Below are 20,074 nucleotides of genomic sequence, written 5' to 3'. Positions count from 1 at the left end.
GCCTGTTACATGCATTGTCTGTTTTCAAAATACCCTTTCGTTTTCACAGGAAATGCAGTTCGCATACAGTCTCTTTCAAAATAAATGTACTACATTGGTACAACACTGCAAATTTACCTTTTTTCCTCAACAACTAATGCACATAGTTACATTTTGCCAACACGGGGACATGGTTGGGTTTAGGAAAAAAGAACAGGGTTTGGCTATACAATCACATAGGAACTGAACACCAGCCCACTGGGTGAAAGTCAATGGTTGCTGGACCCATCCACCACCCTTCCACACAGACTGTCCTCCTGAGACCCTGTGTCCTCATATGAGGACATTACACTGGGTTTACTGGACCTTATACTTCATTCTGCTTAATTTAGACCTCTTTTCATTCCCTTTTGTCCCATCTAGTGGTAGTAAGAGCACAACTTATCCATGTTAAAACAAGATGGCAGCCAATCAGTCAGTCTACAGCTGACCCTGATGCAAAAGTGGACAAGGTACAAAACCATCTAATTGTCTAAACTTGTTTATTTAGGACTTAGTATGACTAATATTTGTAGTTTGATATGGCAACAAATTTGAACAATTTTAGCAACAGTAACAAGCTAAGAGGCTGTTTATTAGAAAGTACTCACCTGAAGATACTGGGAATTTATCATCAGCTCATTGAAGGGCATTGGGACTTTATTGTCATCTCGTTTGTGGACATTGGGACTTAATTATCATCTTGTTTGATTACATTGGGACTTTATCCTCTCGTTTGATTACACTGGGACTTTATCCTCTCGTTTGAGGACATTGGGACTTAATTGTTGCCTCGTTTGAGTACCATTGAACCTTATTATCGTCTTGTTTTAGGACACTGGGACTTTATTATCATCTTGTTTGAGGACACTGGGACGTAATTGTTATCTGCCTTCTGTTTGTTATCATTGATAATGTTTAGTTTTCTATACTCATGAGGTCCCATATAGCTAGGAGAAATTAAAAATGCTTACCAAACAAAATTTTGGGTCTCAGGAGGATATGCATGTTGTTCACCTAAGACCAATGTAATTTGTGGGTTGGTTCAAGTTGTCACTGATTAGATATTGTTAGCTAAAGATGCAAAACTGATTTTGATTTCAAAAGTTCCAACTTGAAAATCTTTTAGGCGGTGCAGTGGAAATTGACTCATTATCAGTGTTTTGCTGTCAAAGTGTTTGGATTAAAACTATAATAACTCACATGAACACACGTGTTCCCTTGCAGAAACCATCCCGGCTCTGCATAGCACCTTTCTTTCAAACGCGCTTAAAGATTTAAAGAACTGAATGTAGTCCCCCTTTTTCCCCTGCACATGACCATCAGACCTGTGCTTCATCATATCTGGTAAGTCTTGATTTCCACATGACAGTTAACCCTCCTGATATGGTGATGAAGAGCATCCAGCAGTGGATGAATAATGCGTGCGTGGAATTAACCCCAGAGGATGTGACATGATTTGATTGTTGAGGATGAATGCTTGGCAGATTTCCATTCTATAGCCTCCTTACATTTGGCTCTGCGGCTGAAACTCCCAGCAGATTATGATGTCACAGCGGAGTGGGAATAGCCCTTCATCTAGAGCAAGGGATCACAGTCAGGATTAAGTACATGGGGGTAATGGTCTGCAGCCAGTGAATGCTCAAGAGCAGTAGAGCTGAGTTGATGCAGTCCTGCTGGCTTCTCTCCTGTGGATTTTACAGGAAATTAAATTGTGGATTTTTTTGCTGTCTGAGGATGAAGAATGACACAAAGACAATGAGAGATATCTGAGATTTGTTTTTCCTCCTTTGGTAAGCTAAATGATTTGATTTGCAACTGTTTGTGAGAACTAAAAGAAAGTCTTTGTCAAATGACATGAAAAAACTGCCTGAGAGGTTTGTGCTTTATGCAGGGTTCCCACAGTCATCGAAGACATGGAAAAGTCATGGAATATCACAATAACATTTTCCAGGCCTGGAAAAGTCATTGAAATAGTAAAAATTATTGAAAATTTTGGAAAAGTCTTGGAATTTTGTTGTGTATATTGAAATTGTTACAACAATCTTCTGTGGATAACATATAATGGCACATTTACTTAGGTACCAACATAAATGGTAATGGTAAATGGACTGCACTTATATAGTGCCTTTTTAGTCTTCTGATCATTCAAATTGCTTATTACACTACAAGTTACATTTGCCCATTTACACACTGGTACCTGACTACCATACAAGGTGCCACCTGCTACTCAGTTTTTAACACATTCAAACACAGATGGAACAGTGATCGGAAGAAATCTGGGGTTGAGTATCTTGCTCAAGGATACTTTGACATGTGGACTGGAGGAGATGGGTGTTGAACTACCAATCTTCTGATTAGTGGACGACCTGCTCTACCTTCTAAGCCACAGCTGCCCCTAAAGCATAACATAACGTAGTTATAATGTGCTGATGTGTGACAACATCTTGTTCACCATCACGTTTCTTTATTTTTCTCCCCGCTCTCTGTCTCTCCCCTCTCTTCTCTGTATGCCAGCTAGCTGAAATTATTTTTGAAGAGAGTTTGAATCTAATATGTTTGAAAAAAACATGGGAAAAATATGTGGGAACCCTGTTTATGTTGAGGTCATTCTTCATTATGTTTCAACAAACTTTTTTTTTTTTTAGACTACATCTGCAGCCCATAACAACCAGTAAGCAAGATGAAGGTGAAATGGACCATGCTGGGCATGGTCGTCTTCTTCCTGCTCTCTGTGGTCATGATCTGCTGCTTTATATGGCAGTATACGATGCCAAAGCTGAAAACAGGTAAAGTTTATCCAGCCAACACAGATTAACACCATCAGAACACCCACACACAGACTCTTTAAGACATTGGTATGACTTTCCAATCTGGCTTTTGGACCAGGGACTTCCTTAGCCTGCAGCAGGATTACATAAAGATGGAAATAGTAGCAGCAGGATTAGCAGCCATGATAAAGCAGACTTTAAGTCCTGCTGAGAGAAGTGGAGGGGGGGGGGGGGGGGGGGTTGAGCAAAGGTGGAGCAGAGCTGGGCATCTGAATCTGACAACTGCTGCTTATGTGTTGTATGTGACATAAATCTTATGGCAATCTTCATGGCTCCCAGGCTCAGTGGTCAGGGTGCACTGTCTGACTGACTCCAGTGCTGTGTTGTGCTGTTATGTCAATAAATTACATAATAAGAACACCAGTTTTATAATCTCCTCCCCGTGGGAAAATAAGAGCAGGCTGACATATTCACAGCACTTTATAACACATAGCACAATATGATTGTTTTACAGCTAGTGTGTGCATGCTGGATTTTTGCTTTAGCAGAAAAATGCATTGTGCTACCCACTACCACCTCTGCTATGAATTATGTTTTTGGTGCTGTGATGGAAATTTACAGTATGTCTGTATTAATTCAGCACAGCTATTCTACAAATTGAAGAATATTGTCCTAATAGATTGATAACTTTATTGTCCACCTCAGTGGAAAAACATTCATAGATCACAGTGTCACTGTCACTATAATCAGGAGGCCATGAAATTGGTAGTGACCAAAACAGGTGCTGACTGGCTCTCTTAAAAATGGTCTCAGAGTTTTCATTAAAAGTTAGGGTTTGATTGATAATTGTGGCCAAGTGCTTACATTGTTCTACTCCTTCTACAGGCTGGTTATTGAGTATGGCAGAGAGGATATGACTGGTTCAATTTGGTTTTGTTTGTATCATAAGTTATTTTGTTTTGGCCACATTTGTTTACAGTTTACTTGCCTGACATAAGTCCTGAAGAAACTGTCAATGAAACTGTTGTGTACTGTATTAGTAATATTGTACTAATGTATTAGTACAGATAGGTATTAGATACAAGTAACAAGTTTAGAAGAGTTAGATGTGTGTCATCACAGTTAACCAACCATCCAACTACACAGATGTTTTTCTTACTTTAAGGATCCTGCTAGTGGGGCGCTGGTGGCTTAGTGGTAGAGCAGGCGCCCCATGTACAAGGCTGTTGTCGCAGCGGCCGGGGTTCGACTCCAGCCTGTGGCCCTTTGCTGCATGTCACTCCCTCTCTCTCTCCCCCTTTCACGCTTGTCTGTCCTATCCATTAAAGGCTAAAAAGCCCCAAAAAATATCTTTAAAAAAAAAGGATCCTGCTAGTCATTTACTGTTACTGAAGAGTCAATAAAAAATAATCTAGTGAAGATACAATTTATTGAAAATGTTAAACAAAATTCCACTCACTCCCATTGTATTGAGGTTGAGACAGAGATTTCAGAACGTGGACATATAAATATATAAAAAATATATATAAATATAATTTTAGTGAACCAGGCCTTAAACATGCGTCTGTGTGACAGATGTTTCATGCTCTTGCTAGCTGTGTGTCTGCTTTTTCCTGTCTATTGGAGAAAGCTGATCAAACTAAATTCCAAAAGCTAAATGCTGAACTATTATGTTTTGGTTTCTGCTTGTCGAACACACATGATACAGCATGAACAATAGACAGCACTGGAGTTGTTGGATATATATATCACTTCTGACTGAGATAGGCTAGCAGTTTTCCCCTGCTTCCAGTCTTTGTGCTATGCTATCCTAAGCAGGTGCTGGAACTAGTCTATCATGCACCACGAGATTGACAACAAACAGCTTTTCACATTCGATTAAAACACATTTGATCAAAATCGCAAAGTCCTTCAACATCAAGTTGAAAAACTTATCCATAGTCACACCTGAGACCTGCCAAAACTGTTTAAATTTGTTTATTTGTAAATTTAGATATAGAAGAACAGGGAAAAAGTAAAATAAAAACAGTTTACATATGCAGGTGAGGTAGAAACCCAGACAGGGCTTTTCTTGGTACGTAACCTAAAAGGAAGAATAAAATCTAGATTTAAAAATACAACAAGATGCAAAGTAAAATGTCAATAAAGATACTTCCACACAATCAGCACTAGTGAGGAGAAATAAACAGAACATCAAATAAATCAATACTATGCAGAAACATAGCAGCTACACAACACAGTGATGATCTATACAGCACCAAATCTTTTTGTCATCAAACCAAGTTCCTTTTTGTATTGGGACAAAGACATTGAGTCAGTTAAAAAGTTCAAGTTCATGTTCTATAGTTGGGCTCCATAGCATTTCAATGAATACTGCCCTCTTGATGTACGATACGTTGGTAAATAAAGGTTATTGGTTTGTCTAGTTAGATAAAAATTAACCTGAGATTTACAGATAAAAAAATCATAAAGGTTTCTGATAAGTCAGTGTTCAAATACTTTGAAAATAAAAGTACATATTTGCAGAATGTTAATATCAGAAATGGCTGGTACATTATATTTCAAGAAAAGAGAGGTTGTAGCACATGACTTGGAGCAAGTTGCCATTCTAATAAAACGTTTTTGCAGCATACAAATTTTATCAAGTGCTTGCCCTGACAATATTACAGCAAGTAAGAAATGGATATGTAAACCGTAATACAATCTTAAAAAACAATATGAATGTAACAAAGGGCACATTTTTCGAATATTTCCCAGATATTTTGTGACCTTATTACAAACAAAACCAGTGTGAGTTTCTAGTCAATTAAGATTCCAAGAAATCTTGTTGATGTAACTTTGTAAATTTTTTCCCCATTAATATGTAATTTAGCTTATTAGGGCCCGAGTGACGACGAAGTCGTCCGTGAGGACCCTATTGTAATCGCGCTGTTTATTATTAGGACCCGAGCGATGACGAAGTCGTCCGTGAGGACCCTAGTGTAATCGCGCTGTTTATTATTAGGGCCCGAGCGACGACTTCGTCGTACGTGAGGACCCTAGTGTAATCGCGCTGTTTATTTTTAGGGCCCGAGCGACGACGAAGTCGTACGTGAGGACCCTATTGTAACCGCGCTGTTTATTATTAGGGCCCGAGCGACGACAAAGTCGTCCGTGAGGACCCTATTGAAATCGTGCTGTTTATTATTAGGGCCCCGAGTGACGACGAAGTCGTCCGAGGACCCCATTGACATCGCACTGTTTATTATTATTATTATTATTATTATTATTATTATTATTAGGGCCCGAGCGATGACAAAGTCGCCTGAGGACCCTATTGAAATCGTGTTGTTTATTATTATTATTATTATTATTATTATTAGGGCCTGAGTGATGACGAAGTCATCCGCGGAGGACCCAATTGAAATCGCGCTGTTTATTATTAGGTCCCAAGTGACGACGAAGTCGTCCGTGAGGACCGTATTGTAATCGCGCTGTTTATTATTAGGGCCCGAGCGATGACGAAGTCGTCCGTGAGGACCCTAGTGTAATCGCGCTGTTTATTATTAGGGCCCGAGCGACGACTTCGTCGTACGTGAGGACCCTAGTGTAATTGCGCTGTTTATTTTTAGGGCCCGAGCGACGACTTCGTCGTCCGTGAGGACCCTATTGTAATCGCGTTGTTTATTATTAGGGCCCGAGCGACGATGAAGTCGTCCGAGGACCCCATTGAAATCGCGCTGTTTATTATTATTATTATTATTATTAGGGCCCGAGCGATGACAAAGTCGCCTGAGGACCCTATTGAAATCGTGTTGTTTATTATTATTATTATTATTATTATTATTAGGGCCTGAGTGATGACGAAGTCATCCGCGGAGGACCCAATTGAAATCGCGCTGTTTATTATTAGGTCCCAAGTGACGACGAAGTCGTCCGTGAGGACCCTATTGTAATCGCGCTGTTTATTATTAGGGCCCGAGCGATGACGAAGTCGTCCGTGAGGACCCTAGTGTAATCGCGCTGTTTATTTTTAGGGCCCGAGCGACGACGAAGTCGTACGTGAGGACCCTAGTGTAATCGCGCTGTTTATTATTAGGGCCCGAGCGACGACTTCGTCGTACGTGAGGACCCTAGTGTAATCGCGCTGTTTATTTTTAGGGCCCGAGCGACGATGAAGTCGTACGTGAGGACCCTATTGTAACCGTGCTGTTTATTATTAGGGCCCAAGCGACGACGAAGTCGTCCGTGAGGACCCTATTGTAATTGCGTTGTTTATTATTAGGGCCCGAGCGACAATGAAGTCGTCCGAGGACCCCATTGAAATCGCGCTGTTTATTATTATTATTATTATTATTATTATTATTATTATTATTATTCTTATTAGGGCCCGAGCGATGACAAAGTCGCCTGAGGACCCTATTGAAATCGTGTTGTTTATTATTATTATTATTATTATTATTAGGGCCTGAGTGATGACGAAGTCATCCGCGGAGGACCCAATTGAAATCGCGCTGTTTATTATTAGGTCCCGAGCGATGACGAAGTCGTCCGTGAGGACCCTATTGTAATCGCACTGTTTATTATTAGGGCCCGAGCACCTAGCGGTGCTAGGATTTTTTATTATTATTATTATTATTCCTCCAAATGAATTGCCTTTTTGGGAGGCTTAACATACCCGAAAACTCATGAAACTTTGCACACATCTCAGAACTGGTGAAAAATTTGGTATTTTAAGGGTCTCATGTTCGGGTTCCAAAAAATGGCTCAGTAGCGCCCCCTACAAAAGTTTGAGGAAACAGTCCCTGAAGCTAGTTTAACCTACATATATGAAACTCGGCAGGCTTATGTAACGCCCAGAGACGTACAAAAAAGCTTCTTGGAGGCATGCTCTAAACCCAACAGGAAGTCAGCCATTTTGAATTTACTGTGTAATTTTGATGCATTTTTGGCCATTTCCAGGGCTCATAAATGAACGAACTAGTCCTAGAGATTTCATCTGACTGACTTCAAACCTTGGTCTGTCCCATCCCAAGACCTTGAAGATGAAAAGTTATCAAAAGCTTGAGTTTTCGTCAATGCGTGTGACCGTGGGATGGCGTCAAAGTTAGGGGTCTCGCCACTAAACAGGAAGTAGTTTATAACTCCAGCATACATGGTCCAATTTTGCCCAAACTTCACAGGATTGATGACAGTCCCGCCCTGAACACATCTACATGTCAATAATTAGAGATAAACATAGCGCCCCCTACTGGCAATGGGAAATGTCATGTTTTAGACTTTAATGTACATCTCCTACAGACTTGACCAGATCCACTTCAAACTTGGTGAAAAAACGTCATAAGACATTGATGATGCTTTATTGTGGAAACTGTGAGTTTTCGTCGAAGGGCGTGGCCATGGCCTGGCAACGAACTTTGATGTTTCGCCGTGATGATAAACGTTGCTGTAACTTGACTCCACGTGGGAATATCTTGCCAAAACTTCACACATATGATGACAGTCCAGCCCTGAACACATCTACAGAGGAATTTTGAATCACCGCCATAGCGCCACCTTCTGGCAACAGAAAGCTACTTTATACATTCTTTGATGTCCCGCTTCTAGCAGGTTAATCAGACCCACCTCAAACTTGCTGGTCTAAGTCCTTAGACCTTGATGATGCTTAAAAATGAAGCTTTTGAGTTTTCATCAAACGCTGTCACCGTGGCGCCGCCTTGTTCGCCATCAAACACGATGTTGTTTTGAAGGGACAAGGGATGCTTGAAAACTCACCAAACGTGGCATACACATCACAGGTCACAAGTCCTGTTGTCTGATGTGATTTTTGTGCTTTGATGCACCAAGATGGCTCAACAGCACCCCCTAGAATATTTCAATTAAGCAGGCCCCAAAGCTGCTTTTACCTGCATGTATGAAACTTGGTAGGCACCTGTAACACTCTATTACGTACAAAAAAAGCCTCTTGGAGCCATGCTCCAAACCCAACAGGAAGTCCGCCATTTTGAATTTACTTGTGCCACTTTTGTGCATTTTTGCCCATTTCCAGGGCTTGTAAATTAACAAACTTGTCCTACAGATTTAATCAGATTGGCTCCAAACTTGGTGTATGTAAGCGTGACTACGTTGTGACCAAAAGTTATCACAGGATTTGCCCAATGTTGAATAGCGCGCCCGCTGCTGAGCGTTGAATCTTGAGGTCTCGCCATGAAAAACGAAATTGCTGTAGCTCTGGCATAAATGGTCCAAACTCCACCAAACTTCACATGATTCATATTAGTCCCGCCCTGAACACATTTTCATTACCATATTGCCTGATAATCATAGCGCCACCTAGTGGTGAAAGGAAGTGCTTCTTACCAGACACTTATCTTTGGATTCACCTGAAATTTCAGTGCTGTGGTGTGTATTTGATGTACACAAACATGACATATCATTAGTGTCTATGCGTGCTGCAGAGGGTTTAATTTTGATGTCTCACCATGAAACAGGAAATTGCTATATTGTTACCATAAATGTTCTGATCTCCATCAAATTTCAGATGATTCATATTAGTCCTACCCTGAAAACATTTATATGACCATATTTCCTGATACTCATAGTGCTACCTAGTGGTGACAGGAAGTAGGTCTCAAACACTTAACTTTTGGTTTATCTGAAAGTTAAATGCTGTGGTGTATATTTGATGTACAAAAACATGATGTATAATTACTGCACTCTCCAACTCCCTCTAGTGGAAAGAGGAAGTGACACAAAATGTGAAATATGTCATTCCACCACTGTATCAAGGAAATGCGGAGTCAGTCCTGCATGCGATGTCTAACTTTGACAGAAATTAACTGACGCGTCAGAAGGCGTCCTGCCAGCTCCCCCGAGTTGCATGAAGGTGCGAGGGCCCGTTCATCGCTGCTTGCAGCTTTAATTATTATTATTAGTTTTTACCCGACTTCGTGCCCCAATTTCGCCAATTTCCCAAATTTCAAAATGCTTCTAATTTTCCACATTTGTCCGGCCGCATCCGAAATTCGATATATTTGGACGTTTGCACATGGTTGACGCGAAATGCCGAAATAGTGCCCCCTACAAATTTTCAAAAACCCCTCCCCTTGAGGTTAGTTTGTCGTAGGCAAATTAAATTTGGTACACACGTATCATACCGAGACGCACAAAAAAGTCTCCTGATGTCATAGTAAAATCCCAACAGGAAGTCAGCCATTTTGTTTTGAATTTTTTCGTTACAGCGATTTCCACAACTTAAATTTGAACTCCTCCTCCTATGGATTTCATCCAATCGACTTCAAATTGGCTACAGATCATGCTGACAACATGCTGATCAAAAGTTATTAAAAGCTTTTCTCTACATCAAGGGGTGTGGCCGCTAGGGCGTGACAAATTTTGGTGACTTTTCTTTTTCTTACCATCGTATTTCGAACAGACCTCACGTCCACATACTTGATCTCAGCAGCTTCAAACTTGCTGGACATGATGATGGCTCCAATCCGAACGCCCCGATATGTTAATATCCCACCTTACTCATAGCTCCCCCCGGTGGTAACAGGAAGTGACCAGTTTTTACTTTAACATGTACTAATGCCACAAACTTGACCACATCAACTTCATTCCACTTCTCATGCATGCAGAACAAGTTGGTGAAGCTACCTTATGAACGCTGTGAAGCTACGTCTAATGGTGTCCATGTGGCGGCGTGGTGACTATCGATCCCTCGCCACCAAATACGTTTGGCATTTTGATGGCTTCAACGATCTCATATCCTCATGAAAATTGATACACAGGTCAAGAATGGCGAGCTCTTGCATCTGATAGGGGCGTCGCCCATGGGGGGGACAAAATGCCTCTATAGCGCCCCCTTGAAATTTTCAAAAACCCCTCCCCATAGGGGTTTTTTTGGAGTTGGAACATGAAAATTGGTACACATGTGTATATTGTCCAGACACACATAAAAGTCTCTGGCACCAATGGTCTACTCCAAACAGGAAGTCGGCCATTTTGATTTTGACTTGTCATTTTGGCGTGATTTCCACGTTGTATTTTAACGAATTAGTCCTAGGGATTTCATCCCATTGACTTCAAATTTTTTACAGATCATCCAGAGACCATGCTGATCAAAAGTTGTGCTCTGCATGTCTGTAGGTCAAAGGGCGTGGCTGCTATGGCGCTGCCATTTTTGATCCATCGCCATGCATATTCAAGCAGCTCTCTCTCCCACATAATTCATCCACACTGCTTCAAAATTTCTGTACATGATAAGAGCCCCGCCCTCAATGCCTCCATATGCTCGTGGGCAATGTTGCTCATGGCGCCCCCATGTGGAAACAGGAAATGCCATGTTTTACACTGACAAACACCTACCTCAAGCTCCTGACCTGATCAACTCCATTTTGTGGCCACATGACGATGAAGTGGATGAATCTCCACAGTGACACATGTGTTCTGTCATGTTGCAGGCAGCCGCGGAGGCAGTGGCGACTTTTCATCCTTCGCCACGGAACATCAACTTGGTATAAATCCTTCATGCATTGTCCGATTTGCTCGAAATTTCACATGTGTGATGAGAGTCCACCCCTGAACACACCTGCCCACATCTGGTTACACTCGTAGTGCCACCTGGTGGATGAACGAAACATTGCTTTTTTTCACTCCTGCCAGGTTTTTGTCCCTTCTCGCTTTGTGCAACAGCTCCCACGTGCCTCAGGCCCCGACGGTTGCATGGGGGAGCGAGGGTCCGATCACAGCTGCTTGCAGCTTTAACCCTTTAAAACCGGCGGGAGCATCCGCGATCCCATTTGCATATTGATTTTTAAATGCCAGTAGAATTGCAACCAAATAAGATGGAACAATAATTCTTTTTGCATTTAAAACCGGAGGAGTTACTCTAACTTACCATGCATTCATCATGTCCCAGAGTGCTGTTTCCTTGCACTGACAGGTTTGTAGAAAAACAGTAAAAAGCACTAAGAACAAAAGCATTATAATCCTGATCCCGGGTATTCACAGCATTTCCTATGTTGGACTAAACGTCATCACGTTGTGAGCATGAACTGTCATGTTATTTTCTTGTCTTTCTCGCGACACTACCCGAGGCAACAAGGAGTGAAGTCATTTCCTGGGAAATTCCTCTCTTTCTTCCGTGGTAAATATTTCTCTCAGCTTGCAGTCACACACTCGCTCTCGCTCCCGTTTTGTATTTTACTCTTTCACAACAACACTTAGACACACACAGACACACACACACACACACACACACCAGACACTCACCACACACTCGCACACATATATTTATGGAACCGCAACAACCCGGACGCGCGAAACAGTTTTTCTCCCGGCACGAAGCTTTCAAGCTAATTACAGCGTCGGATGAAGATTCACTCCACTCATCTGGTCCGGATTCTGCCGAGAGTGGAGATGACGCCAACCTCATCCAAGGGAGAGATCCTTCCTATGACATGTATGTATATATTCATGAAATATTGTTTGTTTATGAGTTAGAGTAAAGTAAAGAAAATATACATGTAACACAACTGAAAGCATTTTGCACTAAATACGCACCATTATTGTATTACTCTCATGTTGAACACATCTAACACACTGTAACGTCTGTGTGCAGAGTTGACGATGATGAGGAGGAGGAAGTGGGGGGGGTCTCCTCGCCCTGCACCCCAGAGGGAGGCAGAGGGGGAGGAAGGAGTCAGTCTCCAGCAAACAGAGGCTCCAGGTCAGAGACACTCCCTGGTGATGCAGCTGGCTGGAGAACCGAAAAGGAGCCTGACATCTTGCCACATGCCCTACCACATTTTCTGCCCAAAAGGAGGCCAGGTGTGCAGCCACCTCTATCACAGAATGTGGACAATCCCTCGCCATCTGAGCTGTTCAGGATGTACTTTCACAGGGCTGCCATCAAAACACTGTGTGCCAACACCAATAAAAATGCAGTAAAAATATTGCTCATTGTGGACAGGAACTGTCACAAGACCTATCACAGCTCCCCTGGTGCTATTGAAAAGTAATGTTTGACTTTGAACTTTGGTTGTTCTATTGTAAATAGTTTATTTTGATGTACCTATTGTATTTTTTGCTAATTGTGCACAATGTGCATTTAACTTTAGTTTTTGTCACATTTTATAAAAATGAGTGTATCTCAAAAATTAAGTTATGAAAACACTCAAAATAAATTTTCTGTGGTTTGAAAGGATTTTGTGCAACTTTATTACATTTACAATTTTGAGGGATACAGCCATGATATTTCTGTATTTAGAAAAATATGTGTAAAAACAAAAACGATTTTCATTTTTTTAGTGGTTTATTGCACTTTTTAGCAATTTCTTTAATTAGTATGGACATATGTGCACACATGTTTTTAAAATTTGAAAGGGGTTGTATTGATGTATAGCATATTAAAATACTCCAAAAAATGGCTCTACAGCAGGTAAAATTGTAAAGATATGCTCTGGCGGACTTGTTCTATGGTAGGTCATAAAGGGTTAATTATTATTATTCTTCTTTACCCGACTTCGTGCCCCAATTTCGCCCCTTTCCCAAATTTGAAAATGCTTCTAACTTTCCACATTCGTCCGGCCACATCTGAAATTCGATATTTTTGGGTGGTTGAACATGGTCGGCGCAAAATGCCGAAATAGCACCCCCTACAAATTTTCAAAATACCCTCCCCATTGGGGTTAGTTTGTCGTAGGCAAGCAAAATTTGGTACACACATGTATCATACCCAGACGCACAAAAAAGTCTCTTAACGTCATGGTAAAATCCCAACAGGAAGTCGGCCATTTTGTTTTGAATTTTTTCGTTACGGCGATTTCCACAGCTTACATTTGAACAAACTTGTCCTAGGGATTTCGTCCGATCGACTTCAAAGTTGGTACAGATCATCCTGAGAACATGCTGATCAAAAGTTATTAAAAGCTTTTCTCTATGTCAAGGGGCGTGGCCGCTAGGGCGTGACAAATTTTGGCGACTTTTCGTTTTCTTGCCATCGAATTTCGAACAGCTCTCCTGCCCACATACTTAATCTCAGCAGCTTCAAACTTGCTGGACATGATGATGGCTCCGCCCCGAACACCCCAATATGTTAATATCCCACCTTACTCATTGTGACCCCGGTGGTAACAGGAAGTGACCAGTTTTTACTTTAACATGTACTAATGCCACAAACTTGATCGCATCAACTTCATTCCACTTCTAATGCATGCAGAACAAGTTGTTGAAGCTAACTTATGAACGCTGTGAAGCTACGTCTAATGGTGTCTATGTGGCGGCGTGGCGACTATCGATCCCTCGCCACTAAATACGTTTGGCATTTTGATGGCTTCAGCAGTCTCATATCCTCATGAAAATTGATACACAGGTCAAGAATGGCGAACTCTTACATCTGATAGGGGCGTCGCCCATGGGGGGGACAAAATGCCTCTATAGTGCCCCCTTGAAATTTTCAAAAAAAACCTCCCCATAGGGTTTCTTTTGGACTTGTAACATGAAAATTGGTACACATGTGTATGTTGTCCAGACGCACATAAAAGTCTCTGGCATTAATGGTCTGCTCCAAACAGGAAGTCGGCCATTTTGATTTTGACTTGTCATTTTGGCGTGATTTTCATATGTTGTATTTTAACGAACTAGTCCTAGGGATTTCAACCAATCGGTTTCAAATGTTTTAGAGATCATCCAGAGACCATGCTGTTTAAAAGTTATTAAAAGCTTTTCTCTATGTCAAGGGGCGTGGCTGCTATGCCGCCTCCCTCACCACCAAATACGTTTGGCTTTTTGTTGGCTTCAGCGACCTCATATCCTCATGAAAATTGATACACAGGTCAAGAATGGCGAGCTCTTACATCTGATAGGGGCGTCGCCCATGGGGGGGACAAAATGCCTCTATAGTGCCCCCTTGAATTTTTCAAACACCCTTCCCCTTAGGGTTTTTTTGGAGTTGGAACATGAAAATTGGTACACATGTGTATGTTGTCCAGACGCACATAAAAGTCTCTGGCACCAATGGTCTACTCCAAACAGGAAGTTGGCCATTTTGATTTTGACTTGTCATTTTGGCGTGATTTCCACATGTTGTATTTTAACGAACTAGTCCTAGGGATTTCATCCAATTGGACTTCAAATTTCTTACAGATCATCAAAAGTTATTAAAAGATTTTCTCTATGCGAAGGGGCGTGGCCTCCATGGCACCACCATATTTGATCCATCACCATGCATATTGAAGCAGCTCTCTCTCCCACATACTTCATCCAAACTGCTTAAAAATTTCTGTACATGATAAGAGCCCTGCCCTCAATGCCTCCATATGCTCGTAGGCAATCTTGCTCATGCCGCCCCCTTGTGGAAACAGGAAATGCCCTATTATACATTGACATTGTCCGATTTGCTCGAAACTTCACATGTGTGATGAGGGTCCACCCCTGAACGCACCTGCCCACATCTGGTTATGCTCATAGCACCACCTGGTGGATAAATGAAACATTGTGTTTTTCGCTCCTGCCAAGGTTTTTCTCCCTTCTCGCTCTGCGCCACAGCCCCCACGTGCCTCAGGCCCCCGCGGTTGCATGGGGGAGCAAGGGCCCAATCACAGCTGCTTGCAGCTTTAATTATTATTATTATTCTTACGAACATTTAATCCCCAATTTCACCCCTTTCCCAAATTCAAAAACTCACCAAATTTGGCACACGCGTTCGGTCTGGTGAAAAATTTGATATTTCGGCAGCGTTGAATGTGGACGGGGCCAAATGGCGACATAACGCCCCCTAGAAAGTTTCGTGCCTCGAGCCCCGCCTGTGAGTTTCACCTACACGCTTGGAAATGGGTGGGCTCATAGAACATGCCAAGACGCACAAAAAATCCTCCTGGACCCATGCCATAAACCCAACAGGAAGTCGGCCGTTTTGATTTGAATTTTTGACATGTTTGAACAAACTCCTCCTAGGGATTTTGTCCGATCGACTTCAAATTTGGTACAGATCATCCTGAGAACATGCTGATCAAAAGTTATTAAAAGCTTTACACTATGTCAAGGGGCATGGCCGCTAGGGCGTGACAAACTTTGGTGACTTTTAATTTTCTCGCCATCGAATTTTGAACGGACCTCACGCCCGCATACTTGATCTCAGCAGCTTCAAACTTGCTGGACATGATGATGGCTCCGCCCCAAAAGCCCTGATATGTTATTGTCCCACCTTAATCATAGCACCCCCCAGTGGTAACACGAAGTGACCAGTTTTTACTTTAACATACTGATGACACAAACTTGACCACATCAACTTCATTCCACTTCTAATGCATGCAGAACAAGTTGGTGAAGCTACCTTATGAACGTTGTGAAGCTACATCTAATGGCGTCCATGTGGCGGCGTGGCGACTATCGATCCCTCACCACTAAATACGTTTGGCTTGTTTATGGCTTCAACGATCTCATATTCTCATGAAAATTGATACACAGGTCAAGAATGGTGAGCTCTTGCATCCGATAGGGGCACCGCCCATGGGGGGGACAAAGTGCTTCTATAGCGCCCCCTTGAAATTTTCAAAAAACCCTCCCCATAGGGTTTCTTTTTTTGGAGTAAGTAGATGAAAATGTGTACCTATGTGTAAGTTGCCCAGACGCACAAAAAAGTCTGCCACCAATGGTCTACTCCAAACTGGAAGTCGGCCATTTTGATTCAAACTTTTCATTTTGCCGTCGATTTTGTGATTTTCACACCTTGTAATTTAATAAACTCTACAGATACATAAACAACAATCAGTAGTCATTTATTTTTTTAATGTTGTCAACAACTCCCTTTCCATGTCTGTGTTTCTAATTTGCTGCAACATTAAGGGTAACATTAATAGCCTTTAATGTAGGTCCTGGGGGTGAGATGACCTGAGGTTCTGGGCCCAGTATTTCAAAACTTGTAATCCGGATCAGAATAATCCGGATAATGAAATCCTTCTTCTCTCAGTCAGGGATCAAGGTGATCCTGCTGACTTTATCTGGGTATTTAAAAACATTGGCAGGGTGGATCACTTTGATGCCAATCTGACTAGATACGGATTTCCAAATCTCTCGACTCCGCCTCCGGATCTGAAACGATTCCCCTTTGGGGGCGTGGCTTTCAGATTATGACCCATTGCAATGTGTCTACATGGCGGTCTACTTCACAAAAAAAGCAGTTGGTAGCACAGTTTTCGCATCAAAATGTAAGTATACCGTTGTCTAATGTGTAGCGTTTTAAAGACCATACAAAGGCCACTCACCATCTGATGTGAGCCAGCTATTTGAATTGTCACCTACTTAAAACGTGGGCGTACCGATCTCTAATTGAGCCGAGGTCATGCTAACAGTAGCTAATGTGGCTCCATTGACTGGAGTCAGATGTCAGTCAGTGTTGGAGCAGAGAGGTGGAGGGCGTCCCCGCTTGGTACTGTAAGTGAGTATGTGTGTATGAAGTGTATGTTACACTAGAAGAGTCAGAGGACAGAGTCTTTTACATGCTACCCCCTGGAGTGTTACCGGAGTTTTTGGAGTGCTCAAATAAACGGGCCTTTTTCCCGAACACAAGAACAGGATGTCACGCAACACCCCGTACAGCTTTCATAGGCTGCCTTTGTCGGACGGTGAGATGCTGAAGTTGTGGCTAGTTGTGCTACAAATGGATGCTAACACTCCTGTCCAGACACTGCGCCTTGCAGACCATCGGGTCTGCAGTTCTCACTTCTCCCAAGATGACTACTGCCAGCCGAAGAAGAGAAGACATCCAATCCTGAAACACGTCTTCCTCAAGGAAACGGCTGTCCCACGAGTAGAGAGAGCTACAGACACAGTGGAGCAAAGCTCATGACATCACACAGCCCAGAGGTAAGGGAAAGGCTAGTATGCTATTTACAGAGATAGCACTGGTGATCTGAACCGGTCAGTGGCGAAAAAAAGCACTTTTTTAATGGCCCATTTATTTGAGCACTCCAAAAACAGGTAACACTCCAGGGGGTAGCACGTAAAAGACTCCGTCCTCTGACTCTTCTAGTGTAACACACACATTTCACACACACATACTCACTTACAGTACCCAGCGGGGACACCCTCCCCCTCTCTGCTCCAACACTGACTGACAGCTGACTCCACTCATAGCACTGGTGATCTGAACCGGTCAGTGGCGAAAAAAAGCACTATTAATGCGCAAACTTATACGGGACACATTTGCCCCCGTTACCGTTTTAGCTCGTTTCGCGGCTCCAGTTGCATCCGCCTCCCTCAATACTGGACCAATTTCAGAACAAGTGGTACCCATGAATCATATGCACACATACACATGGGGAAACAGGTTGAAAAATTCCGAAGTTGTCCTTTAACGTTACCAGGCCCTATTAGCAGCCGGCATCTTTTAGTAACGGGGTCTAAAATTTTTTTAATAAATAAACGCCGGCCTCTTTTATAAACCGCACGTGTTTATGTGAGGTTTTGGCATGTATAGAGCGCTAGACCCGGATTACACACACAACCAGACACAGAGACACACATCCACACACACATAAACCCTCACCCAGACACATGCGCAGTTGCGCACTCTCCCACGGCGTAAAACTAGCCAGGACCGCCCCTGGCACTGATATTTTTACCGTAACCATCTTTATCTATGGAAGCCCATTTTCGCCAGTAATGGAAAAAAAATCGCCATTCCTAATCAAAATTGTGAGATAAAAAGTCATAATTATGAATGTAGCCTAGTTTTAAAATTAATTTGTGGCATGTTGTCTTGTAAGGTGTGTGGCATCACGGTGGCTGCAGATGGGACAGAGGATGAGATGATTCAGTGTTTCAAGGCAGGACAACTAGTACACTGTGCTGTAGTAAATAGTAAATAGTGGTGATTTACAAAAACACCAAAAACTATTTTTACTGTTAAAGTAAAGTTTGTTACTGTTGATAATACAGTACTTTATTTGTAATACTATATAGAAAATATACATTTTTACTGTAACGACAAGTTTACATAAATATTTCTGCTGTTTCAATTTAAAAAAAAATGCAGTATTTGTATTTTCATATTTGGCTGTGATTTTTTTTTTGTTTTATTAAAAGCCTCCTTCAAATAGTAGTCTGCCCCTATTTGTAGCCTGGTCCCAAACTAATTTTTTGTTAATAGTAGTACTATTTGAGGAAATCTGTATGTATGTAACATACAGTCACTGGCCACTTTGTGTACACCTGTGTAATCTAATGCAATCCAGTAAAACGACTATACCATGATTTTTTCCCTGAAGCTTATAAATTTTCGGTTATTGTTGACATCGTCTAGAAAGTGATGATTCTACTTTGTTTATTATTGAGGTCATAGTGAATGGTGGTGGTGTACTGGGGTGGCCTCCTAATTTTGTCTAATTGAGGAGGACAAAATATTAGGAACACTTTTAAATATATTGCACTCCAGTACACCAACACCACCCACTACGACCTCAATAATAAAGTAGAATAATCACCTTTCTGACAAAAGCTGAAAATGTAAAAGCTTTGTAAACGTAGAATGTGTGGCAGAGCTGTTGTATTGGATTGTATTAGATTGCACAGGTGTACCGAATAAAGTGGCCAGTAAGCCCCACATTTACACCACCAATCCATGCCTGCTCTGGGTCTCCCTACAGCCCCTGGTTGCTCGGCAGCCTCAGCCCCTGAGACCATGCTGATCAAAAGTTATTAAAAGCTTTTCTCTATGTCAAGGGGTGTGGCCGCTATGACGCTGCCCTCGCCACCAAATACGTTTGTTTTTTTGATGGCTTCAACGACCTAATAACCTCACGAAATTGATACACAGGTCAAGAATGGCGAGCTCTTACATGTGATAGGGGCGTCGCCCATGGGGGGGACAAAATGCCTCCTTAGCGCCCCCTTGAAATTTTCAAAAACCCCTCCCCATAGGGGTTTTCTTGGAGTAGGAAGATGAAACATCACACCACTTCAGGGTTAACTTACTCTGAGTTTTCACATAACTGCTTCAGTGATGTGTGCTGCTGGCCCCCCACGGTGGCGCAGGTGAGCGAGGGCCCGATCACAGCTGCTTGCAGCTGCTTGCACCAGTTGTAAAAGGGACATGTATGCTGTGTGATTTTTGCAGAATCAGTACTGGTGATCATGAAGTATTTTATATATGTTCAAAAGTAAAAGAATGTGCCTATAAACTAGTTTATCTAAAATTTTGAGAAAACATGGAACAACTGAAATAGGATGATAATCTCTGGTTGTACAATGGGAGTGTATCTCAACAAGAGTGACAGATAGAAAATTCGTGTTTTCATGGT

General features: G+C 42.1%; 1 protein-coding gene across 1 annotated transcript in view; it reads left to right on the top strand.

Annotated features, from left to right (window-relative positions):
• The first annotated feature begins 1,638 nt into the window (after window positions 1-1,638).
• The window catches only part of LOC117258926 (putative beta-lactamase-like 1), a 32,756-nt gene continuing 14,320 nt past the window's right edge, over window positions 1,639-20,074 (top strand). Inside the window, exons 1-2 of the mRNA XM_033630170.2 lie at window positions 1,639-1,811; window positions 2,667-2,807. Of these exons, the coding sequence (XP_033486061.2) occupies window positions 2,702-2,807 (106 nt within the window). The 5' untranslated portion in view covers window positions 1,639-1,811; window positions 2,667-2,701. The remainder of the gene's footprint in view (window positions 1,812-2,666; window positions 2,808-20,074) is intronic.

The sequence above is a fragment of the Epinephelus lanceolatus genome, chromosome 8 (genome assembly GCF_041903045.1).
Source record: "Epinephelus lanceolatus isolate andai-2023 chromosome 8, ASM4190304v1, whole genome shotgun sequence".
In the NCBI taxonomy this organism is placed as follows: Eukaryota; Metazoa; Chordata; class Actinopteri; order Perciformes; family Serranidae; genus Epinephelus; species Epinephelus lanceolatus.
Note: the sequence above shows the minus strand (reverse complement) of the source record. Positions and strands in the feature narration are given on the sequence as shown.